Source organism: Crassostrea angulata, chromosome 8 (genome assembly GCF_025612915.1).
Source record: "Crassostrea angulata isolate pt1a10 chromosome 8, ASM2561291v2, whole genome shotgun sequence".
NCBI lineage: Eukaryota > Metazoa > Mollusca > Bivalvia > Ostreida > Ostreidae > Magallana > Magallana angulata.
Window position 1 is genome coordinate 3,902,632 of NC_069118.1, and position 20,262 is coordinate 3,922,893.

The 20,262-nt window shown below is 32.3% G+C and overlaps 1 protein-coding gene and 1 long non-coding RNA gene across 2 annotated transcripts; both read right to left on the reverse strand.

Moving 5' to 3' along the window:
* Positions 1-1,554: 1,554 nt before the first annotated feature.
* Positions 1,555-2,066, reverse strand: LOC128157891 (uncharacterized). Its single transcript, XR_008239875.1, has 3 exons — positions 2,022-2,066; positions 1,856-1,915; positions 1,555-1,692 (listed from the first exon to the last, which is right to left on the reverse strand). It is a non-coding gene; the product is annotated as an uncharacterized LOC128157891 (long non-coding RNA).
* Positions 2,067-11,630: 9,564 nt separating this feature from the next.
* On the reverse strand, positions 11,631-15,135 carry LOC128157701 (uncharacterized). The gene is made up of 3 exons (XM_052820296.1): positions 14,755-15,135; positions 13,627-13,836; positions 11,631-12,302 (listed from the first exon to the last, which is right to left on the reverse strand). The coding sequence occupies exons 1-3, from the start codon at positions 15,068-15,070 to the stop codon at positions 11,644-11,646; spliced, it is 1,185 nt and encodes a 394-aa protein (XP_052676256.1). The 5' UTR covers positions 15,071-15,135; the 3' UTR covers positions 11,631-11,643.
* Between the last annotated feature and the right edge of the window lie 5,127 nt (positions 15,136-20,262).

Here is a 20,262-nt window from a genome sequence, read left to right on the forward strand (position 1 = left end):
TAGTAATTTGTGAAACTAGTATTTTTAGCAATGCAATTTTGTTTACGTTTGCATTACAAAGCATGCAGTTGTTTATTCCAGCAGCTATATACATATGATCCGAATAGAGAGCTCTAGACGTTGCCTGGTTTGATTTTCCGATTATATATTGGGACTATAGTCTGTCGATCCCAAAATATTCATGCAGCACATTTGGACGATTTATAATGGAAAATGTTGACATCTTTTCTCCATTTGGAAGTCACTCAGAAGACCTTGCACAATTTTTCAACACCATCATCCGGGTCTGTTAAAATGCAAAACCCCGTAGACTTCTTTATTTTTAGCCGTGTATTTATACCAGCTGATAAGCTAGAGAGGACGTTTAAAAGAAAGAATAATGAGAATGTTTAATGCTTCTAAAAGAGAATCGCTTGAACCCTGAGGTATATATAAATATACAGCAAAAAGTGAATCAGGATATTTTGGGACAGAATATAGTGGTCAATGCATGTACTGTTAATTTTGAGGAAATAAATATTCTTGAATAAATAATCTAATATTGCTAATCTTTCAAAAAAAATTAAAAAGGTACATAAAGTATATCGTTTTAGCATACTTAACAAATCTATGAGGTAAATAACATTGGATAAGATTTTCCGTTTTCCTTCCGTTCCGTTTTCCGTTCCGCGTTTTAGCAACACCCATGTATGTATACACGTGAACCCATCTAATCGAAGAGCTGGGTAAAACTAGTACCCGCTAATGAGACATGCAAACCTGTGTTGTGTACGTAACTTCAGACAAAGATCAGTCATTTGTAACATGCATGTATTTTTATGACCTATTCTTCAAATCCACTTGCACTATTTTATTAGGTAAATAACAGCTTTAAGGTGGTGCAGGACACCTGCATATTGTGATGTACATGTATACTTCCTATTGAGATAAACAATAAAGTATGTTGACTATTGATTAAATATTTACCCCCCAAATAATGTTACCTAACATTGAAGCGCAATGGGTTAGAGCGTTTACATGTCTGTAAGAGCATTGGGGTCCAAGGTGTATTTTTGGTAATTTACGAATTTTCATGGGGGGGGGGGGTCTGAACCCCTCACTCCCACCCCTTCTCTAAATCTGTGCACACGATGATGTTCATGTAGGCACACAGAAGCAAATCTAAAACCGGCAACCGCCACGGGGAGGGGGCATAATTTAATTTTTAATTTTGTTTGTAATAATTATATAGACCATTATACTTCCTATAAAATGTTAAGATTATTGATTAATTGAAAATTCACTGCAAACAGTTCTACCCCAAATTGCACATAAAGTGCTGCTCATGTCACGATGTGTATTATCATATGGGCAGGGATCTCATCCTTCAGTTATGAAAATTATAATTTTTAAATGTATTACCGGAGTTTGCATGTAGCCTTCATTTTTAATTAAACTGGTATAAAACAGTGTTATTTAGGGGCAAACACATGGTGCGGGTATTACTGTCTAATGACAGCATCTAGTTTGTTTTGAATTCTAAATGTTGCCAAACATTATATAAAAATACTTTCCCAATACAGTCGCTGCATTCACATTTTGTCCAGTGGGAAAAAGAACTACAGGAACTTCTTTCACAACCAACGGACTTGCAGTGATCGCCGCAATAGTTATCAAGACAGAAGAGCCCATTAGTAAAAACATCCGCCGAATCTTTAATGAATGAAATTATAATAAGAAGATTAAGAGGGGATTTTACTATTGATAGGGTTTAACATCAATCACTTTATGCATTAAATGTTCTTATACCAGAACTCTGTCTCAATTTTTTATTCGCGCAAATATCCGATATTTCAAAATAAACTTATTAACATACCCAATAAAAGAATCGCAAATGTAAGGATAAGGAATACTTTCATTTTGTCCAGCAACCCTTCTGAATAAGAATGAAAATGATAATACATTTTAGAAGCCATTTGATCAAGTGCAAGAAAAAATGAATTTCTACACCGAATGACGATTTAGAAAAAAATAGTTCTTACCAAGGTCTTGATCAGATGATTTGTACGTGAGCAGTTTACTTCGACAAAACAGAGCTTCTATTTTATACTGTGATAACAATGAATCAAAATCCAACTGTTACAGTTGTCTAATGCATAAATTATGTAATAACTAAAAATTATTCATCTGAATATGTCACTAAAACTCTCATTCATTGGAATTTCTATTGTACTTGATAAAGAACCTGTTCATTGAAATAATCACTCCTGGCACTTCAGACTGGGGCTCAGTAGATCGGAGGAACATCTGGCTCCATAAACGCTGTACTTTGTAAACTTCTCCATATCTTTCTATTACATTGTTTTCAAAATAGTAGGTTCAATAGCACTACGTATTAGTGTTTAATGAATTCCTTGTTTCCTATTTCTAATAAATCCTTTCTACTTACTTGCTCTCAGGATACTTTGAATTGCAAACTTCTAACATCTAGCTGACATTAGTATCTCAATATTTCGTACCAGATTGGAACATACCATGAAGGAGGGGGCGATTCAGTGGAAAATATGGAAATTGTTTCGATGGTTAAATTCTGTTCGGCTGAAAATGGAGGGTTAAGGGCCTCCCTAGGATTAGGTGAAAGAGGATAATCGTTAAAATTTTTAGAAAATACTGTAGTCCTGAAAAAAAATATAGCTCCGTAGAAATATATAAAGATCTATTCAAATTTTTAAACATAGAAAAACTGGTATCTCTATAAAAGGCTTAGCAAATTGTATTGATATTTTTAGGTAGATCTATTGGGTAATTTGTAGACCATCCAGTCTCCTTGAAACTATACTAATACACCTAAACATTTTAGTTCTTGATTTTCCTGTTTCTTTTTTTTTTCTTTTAAAAATCTGCTAATGCCTTGCAAAAAATATATTTTTCATTGAGACAATGACCACACATGAGAAGTTGGGAAGGGGCGGTTATTTGAACCTAAAATACCTTATAGCTAAACAAAACTAATCAAGTATCTTGACACATACTTGTAGTAATTTACAATGAACAAAACAATGTAAATAATAAAATTAATACATAATAAAACAAGAGGCCCATGGGCCACATCACTTACCTGAACAACAGTTCCTTGTAACATATTTATTTCGTAGCATATGCTATTTCTATTTTAAGCTTTGAACCCCTTCTGGGGCTCCGGTATTGTTCCGTGGTTTTTGGGTTGGCTTTAACAATTTAGAATCTACACTATCTTAGGATGCTTGCTTAGTAATCTCACAAACTGTAGCTATGTAGTTATCGAAAAGAAAATTTTTCAACATTTCCTCGAAAAGAAAATTTTTAAACATTTTCTATGATATATATTTCTATGTTAAACTTTGAACCCCTTTTGAGGGGCCAGCAGTAGTCCAGTGGTCACGCCTTTATTAATTGAAATATTTAAGGATGCTTGCAAAGTAATCTCACAAACAGAAGCATTGAAGTTCTTAAGAAAAAGCTTTTTAAACATATTTTTCTATATATGTGTTAAATTTTTAACCCCACCTTAGGCAATAATTTTTTCTCTATTTAAACAAGTTTTTGTGTAATTTTGGCATTTCTGGTGCGGTGTTTCTTGAGAAGAAAATTTCTATACATTTATCCTACGTATTTCTAAATTTAACTTTGAACCCCGTCTGGGGCCCAAGATTTGGTCTAAGGGTCACAATTTTTTACAAAAAGAATATTTACTATATAAACAAGCTTTATTTTTTTTTATAAATATTGGCATTTCTTGGCTAGTGGTTCTTGAGAAAAAGATTTTTAAATATTTTACATTTGTATTTCAATGTTAAACGTTTAACCCCCCCCCCCCCTTTCAAGGCTACAGTTTTGGTCCGAGGGTAACGATTTTTATCACTTGAAATTGTTGCTATATAAACAAGCTTTTGTATAAATATTGGCAATTTTGGTGCAGTAGTTCTTGAGAAGACGATTGTTAAACATTTTCCTATGTATTTCAATGTTTAACTTTGAACCCCGCCTGGGGCCCTGTTTTGATCCGAGGGTCACTATTCTTACAGTTTAGAATCTTCACTTTATAAGCAAGTTTTTTTTGTAAATATTGGCATTTCTGGTGCAGTGGTTCTTGAGAAGAAGATTTTTAAAGACACGCACCCTATACTCACTGTTTCGCAATATTTCCCTTTTAATAAAGGGTTACGTCCTTTAATTTAACAATTTAGAATCTTCTTTCCATAAAGATGCTTTGTACCAAGTTTGGTTAAATTTGGCCCAGTGGTTTTAGAGAAGAAGTCAAAAATGTGGAAAGATTAAAGACGGACAGACGGACGGACGGACGCCAGACAGCGGGTGATCAGAAAAGCTCACTTGAACCTTCGGTTCAGGTGAGCTTAAAATTAAAACCTCAAATCTCTGACAAAAACATGAATTTTACAGTTTAGGAGATCTCCATTCTTTAACACTAGTAAATATTATTTTGAACATATCCTATATTGGGAAAAATTAAACATGTATCCTTGTAACAAAAGATTTTAGCATGCTCTGTTGCGTGATATTTGCTACTAAACTTGATTAATTTTTTTAATTACATTGTTTTGAACATATCAATGTAGTCAATTTTACTATAACCTATCAAAACAAAACAAAATATTCTCTCTCATTCACAATAAATATAAATGACAAGTATCTATCTATCTATCTATCTATCTATCTATCTATCTATCTATCTATCTATCTATCTATCTATCTATCTATCTATCTATCTATCTTTCTATCTATCTATCTATCTATCTGTCTGTCTATCTGTTTATCATTTATATGTGCATGTGCGTAAGCTCGTTGTCAATAAAGTACTGTGTTACCTTAACCTAGTCCGCAATTACGGATACTAGTATATACAGTCAGGCGTAGGCCTATTAGTGAAACGTGACTTGTGCCGACTCAGGAGGCCGAGTGTAGTTTTCTTTGCGCATTCTAGTGAAATACGGTATATATTTTTACCTTTTGTGAAATTATAGAAATAGCATTTATCAAATTAAATACAATAAACAAAATACAAATAAAAAGATAAGGTAGGATTTTTACGCTGTATGGTAGGTGGGCGTTGCCATAATTCTTCTATCATGACATTATGATGAAATGAAGCGAATCGTATGAGTACGTCGTAAGAAATAGCATAAAAAAGTAAAAATTTATGCTTTTGAAATTTTATACACAGAATAATGCTATCTTCACGGTTATTAAGGTCTTCCGTTGGAAACGGAAGACCTTATAGTGATTGTAATGTTTCTTATTATTATTTTTTTTTGTCCGTTTTTTGTCCACAAGATTTCTCAGAGATGGCTGGATAGATTCTCTTGAAATTTTCAGGACTGATAGAAAATGATAATATCTCCAGGCGTTTTTTTCATTTTTTCAAAATTTTACTTCCTGTCGTCCGTTTCTTGTCCCGCGACAAAAAGCTATGTACAATAAGATCTCAGAAACGATAAAGACTTGAACCTCCAAACTTTGAGGGATGATAGACCTTTAGTTGTAGATGTGTTTAAACTATTTTGTTTTGTTCGTCGTAACTTCCGGTCGTTACCGGAAGCACTTAAAAAATAACTACTTTTTCCCATAAAATTCCTTTTCCATGAAAAAAATATAAAAGTATAAATACATACATAGGTTATCTATGCGATGTTAACTCAACAAAAAAATTCTACTTCCGGTGAGATATCTCAAACATCTCAGGTAGCTTTTTTGAAACACATTTTGTACAAACGAGATCTCAGAAACTATAAGTGATCAAAGCACAAAACTTTCATGGATGATAGGCATTTGATTGAAAATGTGTTTAACCGGTTTCGTTTTGTCTTCAGTCACTTCCGGTCCACACAAGAAGAGTTCAAACAAATCGAACTGTTTATCAATTTAACTTTTTCCATTGATTTTTGAAGTGTGCTGGATGAGAAATGAAGTACAAAGGGCAAGTATACAATAAATATTAAAAACAATCTAGATTGAGCACTTCCGTTTGTCCGTTTCCTGTCCCACGTTGAAAAAGGTTGTATCAACGAGATCTCAGAAAAAGTTAAGACTTGAACATCCAAACTTTGTGGGATGATAAACATATAGCTGTAGATGAGTTCACACTTTTTTGTTTTGTTCGTCGTAACTTCCGGTCGTCACCGGAAGCACTTCAAAAATAACTCCTTTTTCGCATAAAATTCCTTTTCCTTAAAATAGGTATATAAGTATAAATGTATGCATAGGTTATCTATGCGATGTTAATTCAACAAAAAAATTCTACTTCCGGTGAGATATCTCAAATATCTCAGGTAGCTTTTTTGAAAAACATTTTGTACAAACGAGATCTCAGAAACTATAAGTGATCAAAGCACAAAACTTTCATAGATGATAGACATTTGATTGAAGATGTGTTTAACCGGTTTCGTTTTGTCTTCCGTCACTTCTGGTCCACACAGGAAGAGTTCAAACAAATAAAGCTGTTTATCAGTTTAACTGTTTTCCATTGATATTTGTAGTGTGCTGGATGAGAAATGAAGAAAAAAGGGCAAGTATACAATAAATATTAAATACAATTTATATTGAGCACTTCCGTTTGTCCGTTTCCTGTCCCGCGTTGAAAAAGCTTGTATCAACGAGATCTCAGAAACGGTTAAGACTTGAACATTCAAACTTTGTGGGATGATAAACATTTAGCTGTAGATGTGTTCACACTATTTTGTTTTGTTCGTCGTAACTTCCGGTCGTCACCGGAAGCACTTCAAAAATAACTCCTTTTTCGCATAAAACTCCTTTTCCATAAAATAGATATATAAGTATAAATGTATGCATAGGTTGTCTATGAACAATTATGTTCAAAAGGCAAGTAAACAAAAAATATTTAATACAATTTACATTGAGCACTTCCGTTTGTCCGTTTCCTGTCCCGAGACAAAAAACCTTATTTCGACGAGATCTCAAAAACAGTGTCGACATGAACAATCAAACTTTGTGGGATGATAGACCTATTAATGTACATGTTTTTACGCTCTTTTATTTTGTTCGGCGTAACTTCCGGTCATCACCGGAAGCAATACAACAATTTTGTTTTTCGTTATTTATTTCGTTTACATGGAATGAATATATCGGTATACAATCTTAGATGTGTCATCCTTATAATGTTAAATATTCAAATAACTGTTACTTCCGGTGATATATCTCAAATATCTTTATGTAGCTTTCCTTTTTACAAATTTGATGCCCTCAAGAATTTTGTCACTGTAAGTGATTGAGACACGAAGCTTTCATGGATAATAGACATTTGATTGATGATATGTTTAGAGGGTTTTATTTTGTCAACTGTCATTTCCGGTTTTCACCGGAGGGATTCAAATAAATCATGTTTTGAACAAGTTTAACTGACTTTCTTGGGTGTTTCATCTAGCCTGATAAACAGTGATGTACGCTAAGCAAATGTATGAGAAATACTTGCTTTTGTTGTTATTAATCACTTCCGATTGTCCGTTTCCGGTCCCCAGACAAAAATATTGTTTCATAGAGATCTTAGATTTGGCAGAGACATGAACAACCAAACTTTGAGGAAAGATTGACTTGTGATTGTACATATGATTAACATTGATGTTAAGTTCGGTGTTACTTTCGGTCGTCACAGAAAGTACTAAAAAAATTTATTTCTTTTTTATTCTCGTTGTTTTTATTGGAAGTAACGTCTGGATATATCATTCACAATAATTATCATATCCACTTTTTTTTATGTGAGAGAAGCAATGTCTTACAGTTAAATTGATACATGTATATCAAAACGGAAGACCTTTTTGTTGCTTTTGCAACAAGAGTCTAGTTTTTCTACTTTTTGAAAGAATCTATTAATTTTACCAATCTACATTTGTAACAATCCGAATAAAAGAGCAAAATTTGGTGCATGTTGATATTTTGAGATGGACCAACTAAAAACAGAAAGTAGAATATACATATACATATAAATGATATAAGGTACAAAATTATATTACAAATTATATATTACAATTTGAGGAAAATCACCGAAATAGTATTTTTTTTAAATCTGGTTCGAAATGCGAAAATGATAATTTCCTATACATTTCTATTGTAAATGTATCAGTATTTTGGGATGATCAATAAAAGGAAACTTAGCAAATTAAACTAGAGTTGGTGTAAATTACATATGGTTGAAAAATAAAATTAAAAAAAAAACCAAAAAAAAAACCAAAAAAAACCCCAAATCGGCCTCCTTAAATGTCCCGAGACTTGTCTTAAGTTTTGTCGTAAGTCATGGCGTTTAGTGAAACGGTCTCAAGTAGATTCTCCTCTCTACTGGCAATTACCAAGTGTATAAAGAATGACTGCATTTTGCATCGGGTTAGGGGTCTTTTTCGGTCGCCTTTGTTGCGTTTATAATAGAATATTAACCAATTGTTTATGTAAATTTTATTCTGATTCCGTTATATTCGATCGGATTAAGTTTACTTTCTTTACTTGTATTTTTTACTAGAGTTTTCATTGGTTAACTTCTATATTCAGTATTTTATTTTTATTGGTTAAAGTTTTCTATAAATAACCGAACACTCTCAGAAATCGGGTGAGTCGGTGGCAAAGTTCTGTTGAACTGTTGCGCCTCTAGCCTCTCTTGGTTAGTAGTAATTCTCTTTCATTAGAACAAGTACTAATTTTTTATATAGTAACTCTAAGCATAGTACATGTAATTACATGCAGTTTTTCATCATTTATTCATTGTTTATATTAAAGTCCACCACTCCTTTTCAATAACTATAGGGTTTTACATTCCTCTTTTCATTTGCATATTGTTGATGTTTGTTTAATAAACATATAAACTTTATTTTTCTTACGTGTTATGATTAATGAGGCATTGGAATTTCGACCATTAATTAAGATTAAAGACTGTGATACAATAAATTTATTCTATTTTTTTTTTCTCCTTACAACTTGCCAAAAAAAAAAATACTAAATTCTACCGTCTGGATTCTCATGGGGGTAATTTCAAAATATTAAAATGCACTAGATTTTGCTGTACATGCATATTTAAAGTATTACAAATTTAGATCGGTAAAATGAATTTATTAAAAAATTAAACAACAGAATGACTACAGCCTCTCCAAAAATGCAACTAAACAAGTCCTTTACCTCCTCTTTAAAATGATGTCAAATTGAGTACAGGTATGGAAAATTCCTTTCAAATGATTTAAAACAGTTATCAAGAAATTGTTTCACTTCTGCATATATTGTTCCTTTAAGGTCTTAAGGTAAGAGGCAAAGATTAATAAAATCAAAAATGACGTCATGATGGTTCCAGCATAAAAAAAAAAACACTCTGGAATCATTTACTGGATCTTGACCTTAAAACAATTCAACGTAAGATTTCCAGCTACAGAACAAGACAAGGAAGTGATATTGTAACAGCGGGTTATGTATTTTTTCTGCAATGATCGCTACCTTCATACTTGCATGAATCATCAAAGAAAGCCTTTTATTGTTTATATTAACATCTTTCTTAACTAATTAATGAATTGATTATGAAAAGTTAGTAAAATTCACTAAATTACTGTTTACGATCAAAATTACGTTAGCTAAAAGAAACAGCCAAATATTCTCCTGATTTGAACATACATGTATTTTTTTGTATACCTATATATAAGATACATATACAACTGATATGGACACAACTTACTAGGTCTTTACCATTAAATAGAAGAAAATATTATACAAAACTTACAACTGTTATTGCATGATATAGAATAATTATTGTTATTACGATAAATGAAAATAAGTGATATATACGAGAATATCATCATCATCATTTATTTATTATAGTGACATGTTTTACATCTTTTACAACTGAGTAGTATACAATTACATATATCACACATCCGGCCCATTGGACCTATGTCACTGAAAACACTAAGTAATAATTTTTAATACATGCGTGAGAATTTACTTTGTCTTAATTCAAATGCAGAATGTATAAAATTAGCAGTTTGTCTTGGAAAATTGCAAATAAGAGTTTGAAATAGATTGTCTTGAGATAAATTTGAATTATTCGAAAAATTAACACTTTTATAAAGTTCACTTCTGAGATTGTTATATAGAGCACATTTTAGAAGAAAGTGGAATTCGGAATACGAGAATAAGAAACATGCACATAAACGATATTAAACAAATCTACCAGTTTCGTTGATATACACTTGATCTAATGAGAATAATTGCTTGTTAATATCAAGCGATAATGACTCATCGCCCCATAATAAAAGATGAGTATTAATTATATGAAAATGATCTAGTTGTAGCAGATTACGAAAAAAAATCATTTCTAGCGATTGTATAATTTTTGCATTTGAAGAAAAAATGGTAAGCATCTTCAGGTGATCCACACCGACAATTACCGCTTTCTATATAATATTTATTTTGTGTAAATCATAATTAAGTACGCAAGTGTGTCTTAGCTTGATATGTATTATGTTTAGCTTGCGCTTACCATGTGTAAAAAAAGAGGGAGCTTAGCTATGTTTTAGATTTATATAATGAAATCTTAAATCTTTGTAAAGAAGTTTCATTTCTTACTCCTATACTTAATGTATTCCACAATTGAATAGTGTCCGGTACAAATGATTTCTTAAATAATTCTTTTCTACACCTAGGTAAACTATAATTTTCAATGTTCCTAGTTCTATATGCAGAATCGTTACTCCTGATATTAGGGATGATCTGAGATAAATATTCAGGGACAAACTTGTTGTGGATCTTGTACATAGTGGTAAGTGTAGACGTCATTCTTCTAGCAGAAAGAGTTTCCCAGCCCGTTTCAAAATATAAGGATGTTTTTGATGCAATAATTGGTAACCCTGTAACAATGCAGGCAGCATATAATTGAACTTTTTCTAATTTGTCAATGTCATATTGACTACAGCCATCCTAAACAACTGAGACTTATTCGAGAATTGGCCTTACAAAGGTAATATACATTTTGGAAAGACTGTTTTTCCCCAAAGACTAAATTTAAATTTTTTCAAGATACCTAATATTTTTATTGCTTTGTTTACTTTGATATCAATGTGCTCCGAACATTTAAGATCGCTTGCTATATGTAAACCTAAGTGTTTGTGTGTGGAGATTTATTCTAGCTTACAATATTGAAAAAATATTTCGGGCAGTTCATAGCTAGATGTTGTGGTAAAAAAAGACAGCCTTAGTTTTGTTTGGATTAAATTTAACTTAATAAGTAACTAATCTTTAGTAATTAAAGGAATGTTCTCCTGTGAGACTTTGAGTCTGACATCATCATAATCATTTCGTGCAGTCCGTGATTTAACTTAGGTCGCTGTAGGTTACGACCAATCGATAAACAGAGCGTGTCAATTTCAGTCCTGTAAGTTTCATACGCTGTAGATTTTGACCAATCAATAAATGGGGCGTGTAGATTTCAGTCTGGCTGTTTTAATCGAGCTATGAATTAACTATAGGTTTCTGTGAGAAATAGAGGAAATCATACTTGGTAGATGTAAATATAAGTTTATAATGTCCATGAAATTTTCAACTATCAATAAAAATAACATTCTACGGTCCCAAAAAATTGAATGCCACCTAAAATACATGTAACACTGGAAGATGTTGAACAGGTCATTTATTACTGATGCCTTTAACAACAAACTTTCCCCGTTTCACATTGCTCATAACAGTCAAGAGTGGTGGTAATATATTCTGACTCTGACCAATAGAAATGTCTGTTTTAGCACTAGAATAATACTTAAGCACCTTTCTAGCTTCAATTTGTGATCTAAATCCTGATTGGTCCAACTCAGTCACAATTAGATTACAGAGGTCAGCACCTACAATATGCAAATTCAATATACGCCATATCTCCAATATTCCTAAAAGATTAAAACTGTCTGAATCTTCTTCCAAAACACTTATTGGTGCAACTCTTCTGAGAAGAATGTCCCTGTCAGGGTCGTACAAGGCTACAATGATATTGTCGTACGTACAACCAATGGCTGGGACAAGTCTCTTAATAAATCCATGCTGATTCTTTTGAATAAATGAATTAGTCAATGTTTGGCTAATCAGCTGATTTTGAAATTTATATTCAAAGATGTCTGTTCCTTCTTCCACTGAATAAAAGGAATAGTCTTCATCCTCCTCATCCTCTTCAGATAATTTTGATTTCTTTGGTTCAGGGTCATCCCCTCTAGTGTCTTTAACATTTTTCTTGACTACAATTGTTGTTTCCCCTGTCTTTATAACAATATCAGGATTGCCATGCCACACTTTTAGATGACCTGAATACAAAGAAAAAAAAAAGAAGTAATTAAGGTGGAATAACACACCTGGAAAAAGTCACTCAAATTAACAGGAAATTTTTTGATAATGAAAGATATAATGATAAATAAACTGTACAAATGTCAAATATGCAAAAAATTCGCAGTTTGGGGATTAAAAATGAATATCTAAAATAATTATTCCAGTAAGTAACAACAAAAGCCCTGGCGGTATTCAAACTCGGGATGAATGGATCAGAAGTCTGACACTTTATCCACTTGGCTATGGAGTAAGTTACATGCTTCAGTACATAAGATCCTTTTAATAAAACAAAATGTCGTTTCGATAGCGGTCAGACATTTTGTGATGATGTGTTACTCCACCTTAATTATTCCTAACAATTTCAAGCAAAGACCAACAGTAAGTATATGTAAATGTATTAAATCACATCCTTGAATGTATGGGATCAGTATGTCAGCCTATATGTCAGGGCACAAGAATTTTATGTAGGTGAAGCTAACTGTATTTTCAAGGTTAAAACAAATATAATGGGATTCCGAAAGTTTACATAATTTTTGTGGCGACAACCAGGGAATCAATTCAAAATAATGAAACATTGCTTAATATATAATAATTCCACATGTGAATGTTAACATGAATATTCTTTTCCTGTATAATTAGTCTACACTATCTCTATTTACATTGAAATAATGAAGTTATTATTGGCATAAATAACATTCATCATGTTACATTCACACCTAACTTTTTTTTTACATCAGAACATTCTTCATATCTTATTGATTTGAAGGATTAGTTACAAGTTCTTCCAACTTACTGAATCTACAATGTCATGCACCAGGTGCACATCAAAGAATTGGGGGGGGAGGGTTGAGGGGAGGGGTTTTCTCATTTGATCTTGTTTTCCTATTTTTCAGATGAGGGGTGTGCTGGACATGTTCAGAGTGTATATACGACACCATCACTCATGACTGTAATGGATAAGGTGAAGAGGAGCAAGGTCTATTTTTGGTGACTTGACAAAATATGAATTTTAGTTAAATAAAAAATTTACCCCTCTATCTTCTTTAAATACCGGTATGTGCTTGTGACTTAACACTTACTTTACAATGACCAAAAGATTATCAGGATAAAAGAAAGTTTAGAGGATATATGTTGATTTTAATATGAATACCATGCAGCCTTGACCTCTTACCGACTAATCTGAGCTACATGCTGAATTGCACCAAGTTATTATTTTCTGCAATGCCAAATCAACCAGAAAAAAGATTCATTAATGTCCCATATAGATCCCCATCAGTAAGGAAAATCTTGAGTTGATCTTACCAATTCCTGTGTTTCCAATGTCTATATTTCTTCCACATTTGCAGGGACAAGATGGTAACTCGTCGATGCCTTTCATTCTGCTGTTAATGGTAACCTGCTCTCCGGGTACCAACTGAGAAAATAGATGAACTGCCAATGTGTAACACGCCTTGGTGGCATCCTGACCCTCCATCCTCATGGCTTGAAGACTTTGAACATGGTCTTCTTGATCTGTGTAAAAAGTTAATTCACAAATAACTTAAGATACATTTGTACTAACACTCTGTTTTTTGTTATATGTTTAATACCGGTACATGTATAATCACCAGTTCCATATGAATGAGTTAAAGGGTTTTTTTTATTTAAAATGTAAACAAAAGAATAAAAACAGAATAAGGCTAGTATTAACTATAGTGTCCTGATAGCTAGGGCCCTTGCAAAAGTAAAACTGCGCTTTCAAAACGAGTTCTGTCATACAACTCGTGATCGCTCAACAACACGCCATCTTTTTGTAACACAACACACTGTCAGGTTAAGTTGGTTAACACAACATAACTTAACTCACCATTGCGTTATGATTTTGATGTGGCATATTGTGTGATAGCACGATGGCAAGTTATGCTAAATTGTGTACTATCATATGTTCAACAGCATGTTGTGTGACTGGGCAGAGTTGGATAGTGTAAATTTGTGTTACCCAACAGAATATTGTGCAAAGTAGTGGGGTTTTTTTTTTTAGTGCAACAGCATTTTTAGTGACTGCAAGATGTTGCGTCAATATATTAAGGTAGTTATATGAAATTGCTTTAGCATGTCCGAGTATCTTGTGCAAAGTCGTGTAAGTGCAAAATGTTGAGGAGAGTTATGTTAGCAGGACAGGGTGTTGGGTAACAGCACAATGATGAGATGTGTAAAGATGCTTTAGCCTGACTGCTTGTTGTGAAAAGTTGTGATAGGATGACGGCCTGCTTTGTGAAGTAGTGTTACATGTAGGATTTCCAAATAGCCCTATCTGGACACCATAAGGCTTATCATAAAAATAGTGGTCTTATTGCATTCCTTACAAAGCACTACGTTTTAATTGATATCAAAATAAATGCACATCTTTTAAAAAAAATTGCCCAACAGGTTCCAGACCGTTTTACTCACTTTGTAGAAAGTTTTGGAGACAGTGAAATGCTGCCTTTTGTTCTTCAGTCGCATTCTCTGGGTCTGCTATTCGGATCCCTGTAAAGTTGTTTGCTTCTAACGAAAGAAACGAATATGCTTTTGGTATCAGAGTCTGCAGTGGAAAAAAGTACACATCTTCCCGATCATTTTGCATCGGAACCATGTCAATGTATGCTTCTGAAAATGGGCATGCTAAATGTGCATTACAACTCAATACTTTAAGACACATATACGAGGAGAGAGGGAAGCTTGGATAATCAGGGACTGGCATCATGTTCTGGTTTTCGTCTTCCATTTTGTTGACATCAATCTGATAGGTAGCGGGACGTTTCGCCCCGTTGGCGGTTCGCCCCGGAATGCTCCGTCCCGTACATTACGCGCAGGTAATGTACATTTTTTACTGGGTATATTTCATTCCTTTTTCTTTCAAGTTAAATGCAATTTAATGTATCTTTACCGTGAACCACTGCACTAAAGATAACTATAAATTTCTATCACGTCAAGGTTTTTAATGCCGCTAAAATACATTTTGACTTATCATTTTTTTAATAAGCCGAGTCAATAAATCGCAAGCGGGCGTCTGTGATGTCACCTTTTATAAAGATATCTTCATATAGTTGATTTTTGAATTTTTTTTTCTTGTTTTTTTTTGGGTTTTTTTTTTTTTGTTTTTTTTTTTTGGTTTTTTTTTTTTGTTTTTGTTTTTGTTTTTTTTTTTTGGTTTGTAGTTCTTGTAAAAATCGACTACAATACAGGACATTTTCTAAAAATGAAACTTTCAAACACCCTGATTATACATGTGAAGGGGGCTTACAAATTATGTATCAAATCACAAAACAGTTAATTTATGAGTTATTTTCTGCATTAAAATGTCAATTTGATATTGTGAAACAACAAGGAATATGTAGTGATCAATAAACTTACAAAGTGATTTTAATTATTTGGATCGAGATATCAATTCGATCATAGTTTTAAATTCTCAACAACTGTAAGAACACATAATAGGATTTTCGGGAGGAATTTTTTAGTGTATGTAAATATTTTGTTTTTAATAATAAAATACACATCAAATGACCGATTCATCGTTTTTCTGTTCATAGGCAAAAGTGAACACTTCATCCTGGCAAAGGCACTATAATTTACCAAGGAATTTACAGCCAATTTGCAGTTTATGACAAATTTAAACTTATGCCTTTACGTAAAGAAGATGTTAAACACCATTAATTTAAAAAACCCATGGGAATTTAAAAAGCGTGTCAATGGAAATGATCCAGTGGAATAAATACAATGAATCTAATTTTCTTTTTTCATTCATTCACAAAATAATAATTAAAAGTTTTTCTTTCATATCGAAAATGATTTATTGCACTTTCACTGGCCAGAATCCAACATGAAAGGTCTTCATTTCTAAAAAAAAAATTTAAAAAAAAATTTTAAAAAAAAAAAAGAAAGAAAGAAAGAAAGAAAAAAATTGTAAATAGTTCGATTGATGATTAAAATATAATCATTGCAATTATGAAAGATTATTCAAAACAGAGTAACTGTTGTTCGTGTTGTTTACCTTCCCTTTACACCCGGTGCACGTGCATCTAAACAAGTATTCACAGTAGCCCGCTCTACAGCTGATGGACTGGCAGTGCTCGTTACACTGGTATTTGTTAAGTGGACAACCAAACCCAGCAATGGCTACGTCTGTAGAAACTTATGACGAGAGAAACGTTTCAAAAGAAGAGCTTAATTGATATGTATGTACAGTACTTCAAATAAAAATCCAGATTTTTTTTGTATCTTAAACCAAAAATGTGCAATGCAGTTACTGAATAAGAATTGGATCAGTAAGATCAAACTCGGAATATTGTATACATATGCAATCATGCAATCTTATAAAAGAAACAAAGATATTTGGACTACTGCATAATTTCATTTTAAGACTGTTTCTTTATGCCAGTTTGCTTTTTATCTAAACAGTGCGAAAGCATGATGTTTTATATAAATATAAATTTACATGAAAATACATTTCTAAAAAAAATGTTACATTTAGCATTTGCAGCAAAATGAGTACAAACCCATCAGAAGAACCGCCAACGTCAGAAGGATGAACACTTTCATTCTGCTTATAACTAAGGCCTTTTTCGTCTAAAATGGAATTCTATATTTCAAAGTTATTATAATCAAAACATAAAACAAAAAAAAAAAAATAGAGAAGTTGACAAAACAAACATGTGAGGCATAAAAAGCCACGTATCTTACCAGAAAGAGGATTGATGGATATTTTGATATGTACAAACAATGCTGCTTTTATACTTTGTTGGAGTGAAAACAATGTATAACACGTGTTGCATTTCATGACATAAATGAAGAGTACAATGATGTTTAAAATTTGTAATAATTTAGCTGATATGTATTTGAAAATTAAATTCCTACGAGACCGATCTCTAAAACTACAGTGACCGTACTCTGATACTGATGTAGTGACGGTTCTGACACCCCGATGGTCATTGTGTAGCTCACGTATTACCAGGCTTGGGGCGAATTACATTGTAAAGTAATGCATTACATTACCATTACTTCATGAATTTGGGCATTAAATTACCATTACCATTACTTGATTTTCTTGAAGTAATGCATTACATTACCATTACATGAGTAAAGTAATGCATTACCATTACCATTACTTTGTTTTAAAAAAGCAAAGCTAATAAAGAGTTTTTGCAAAAGTTTCAAATATATAACACTCTTTAACATAACTACAGGTTCATGCTCAGTATCAGGTTCAAATTCAATGACTATACAAGAGTCATTCTTTATTTGCTCAATATATAATCATCTTGTGGCGTTATGAACAACATGCGTATCAAATAAGTAAAATGATATTTATTGACATTTGGCTTGATACAATGTAGGATACAAAATAGAGACACAGAATTACATGCATAACAAAAAAAAAATTATGGAATAATGTTGCGGTTATTAAAAGCTAAATACAGATATTTCCCCAGATTACACAAATCTCTATAATTTTGGACACTTAATTGTATAATTCATAAACAGATGGTTTTTCCCAGTTATATTTCTTAAGATAAGGTGTTTTAATCGTATTTCTTTCTACTGAGGGCACTTTAAGACAAAAGATTGCTGTTGCACTTTATGATCGAAGTTTCAAAGGGTTCATCTTTTAACTGCATCCTGTTAGTTTGAAAATCTTCTGAGCTATACTAAATAAATGTTTTACAGGAAAAGTCGAAGCTTGGACTGAAAAGTACTGTTTGACGATCTTTATCTTTGGATATATTAAGTGCAATAATAGAAAAAATACATGAATCTTGTATTTTCTATCAGTACAAACTAATGTATATTGTACTTAAGATACAAGAGAGAGAGAGAGAGAGAGAGAGAGAGAGAGAGAGAGAGAGAGAGAGAGAGAGAGAGAGAGAGAGAGAGAGGAAGAGAGAGAGAGAGAGAGAATAAGTAAGTAAAATTATTTTCAAATGGGTTATAATATTGGAAGTGATATTTATTTTCATCATGGATGGACATTGCATTCATTTTGCTTTTAAAGGTGCATGTGTCTCCTATTCTATTGGGACATAGCAAAGGGAAGGGGATTGGGGTGTTTAGCACTTCTTATAACAATAGATTGTTTTGATATTTAGATTATCCTGGGGGCATAGTGTTTTGTTGACACGTTGAAGTGCAAACTAATTGGAGTAAATTGTTTAAATGATTAAAAACTCTTAATAACAACACTCAAAAAAATGTTATGAAATTGTGCTGTTATATTTAGTAATATTAACAATTCAAATATGAAGTTTTTAAAAATCTTTTTTAATAATACAATTAAAACATTTTTATCTCAAGAATTATTGTTTCTTCTTTATAAATAAATTTAATCAAATATAATTTCAAATATTCATTTTTTCATCACATTTTTAAAAGTGAACATGCATAAATAAGCACAGTAATGCAAAGTAATGCCATGTAATGCCAGCATTACATTAGATTTTGGAAAGTAATTAATTACATTACCATTACTTGTAATGCTAATTTTGTGGCATTACACATTACTAGCATTACTTTGAAAACATGTAATGCATTGCAATGCATTACCATTACATTTAGCATTACCCCAAGCCTGCGTATTACATGGTGCATAACGCTTTTATGCAACACATTTTTCTCTTAGTTACAGCAGTATATACAAATATTGCTGAATTGAGTAAATCAAAATAACTTTACAATCCTGTCAATCCTGTCTAGGTAAGAGCTAAATGTTAGTTTTCTTGCAAATTACCAATTCATATTGAAATTCTACCTCTTTAAAATCGAATTAATTCAATGCAGAGTTTTATTTTCTTAAATATCAGTCTACAATTTGGCAAAACAAAATGAAGGTGTTTGGGTTTCTTACTCTGGCGTTTCTTCTTATGGGTTTGTATTGATTTATTTTATATCGTTTTAAATGCAATAAAAAATAAATATATAATTAATTGATATAATTTACATTACATTTGTATTAAAATGATGTCTTCCTAAATACAATGTAAATGTTTTGCTAATTTTGGGGAGAAAAAGATTTTCATGTAGCTTTTAGGAGTTATTGAACATCATTTAGTCTAGCAATCTATGCGTATGTAGTGCTCAGATAAACCTTTATATGTGGAAAATTTTGTTTTATTGTTTAACCCGAGGTAAATTTAGTTAAATCTATTAACATTTTTATTCATATTTTTTAGTGTCTACAGAGGTCATCGGAAGTTTCATGTGTCCGCATAATAACTACCAATGTAATTCGCACTGTAAACTCATCGGTTGTAATGGAGGACGGTGTGACCCCGCCCTCCTCTGGTTCAGATGTACATGTTCTGGATGCAGTGGATAACCGATCACTTCATGCACATATTGTATGTCGTTCTAGCAAATATATTATTTGGTACATGTATATTATCATGATAATTAGGCTATTGGTACTTTGCGGAACGGAACGGAACGGAACCAGTTAAGAGGCCCCAAAAGGGGTAACAAGATTTTTTTTAAACGTCATTATTTCAATTTAACTTATCGTAAATGGAAGATTGTTTTACAAATTTTGCTGTTTTAATGAACTGTGTATTACATAAAATATGCTACTCATTGCTCTATGAGTCATCACACGCTTCTTTCCCGAGAAAACCTAAAGTCACTAGTTGTTTAATGATGTTTGATTGACACTGTAAATATAAAGTTGAGGTTTAAACCAAACTCAATTAATCTGACTGTGTGTGTATCGTCGATGAAAATTACTTAAGTAATCTTTCTTCTGAATAGATTTCTTCTGATTACGTTCCGTTCCGCAAAATACCATTACCCGTGTGGATATTGGTATTTAACGGAACGGAACGGAACCGTTTAAAAATTTTGAAATATAAAATATATCATAACAACTACTAGCTGTTTGTTTATTTTTATGTTATTTTGAGATAAATGAAGCAAACCAACAAATCATTTCAT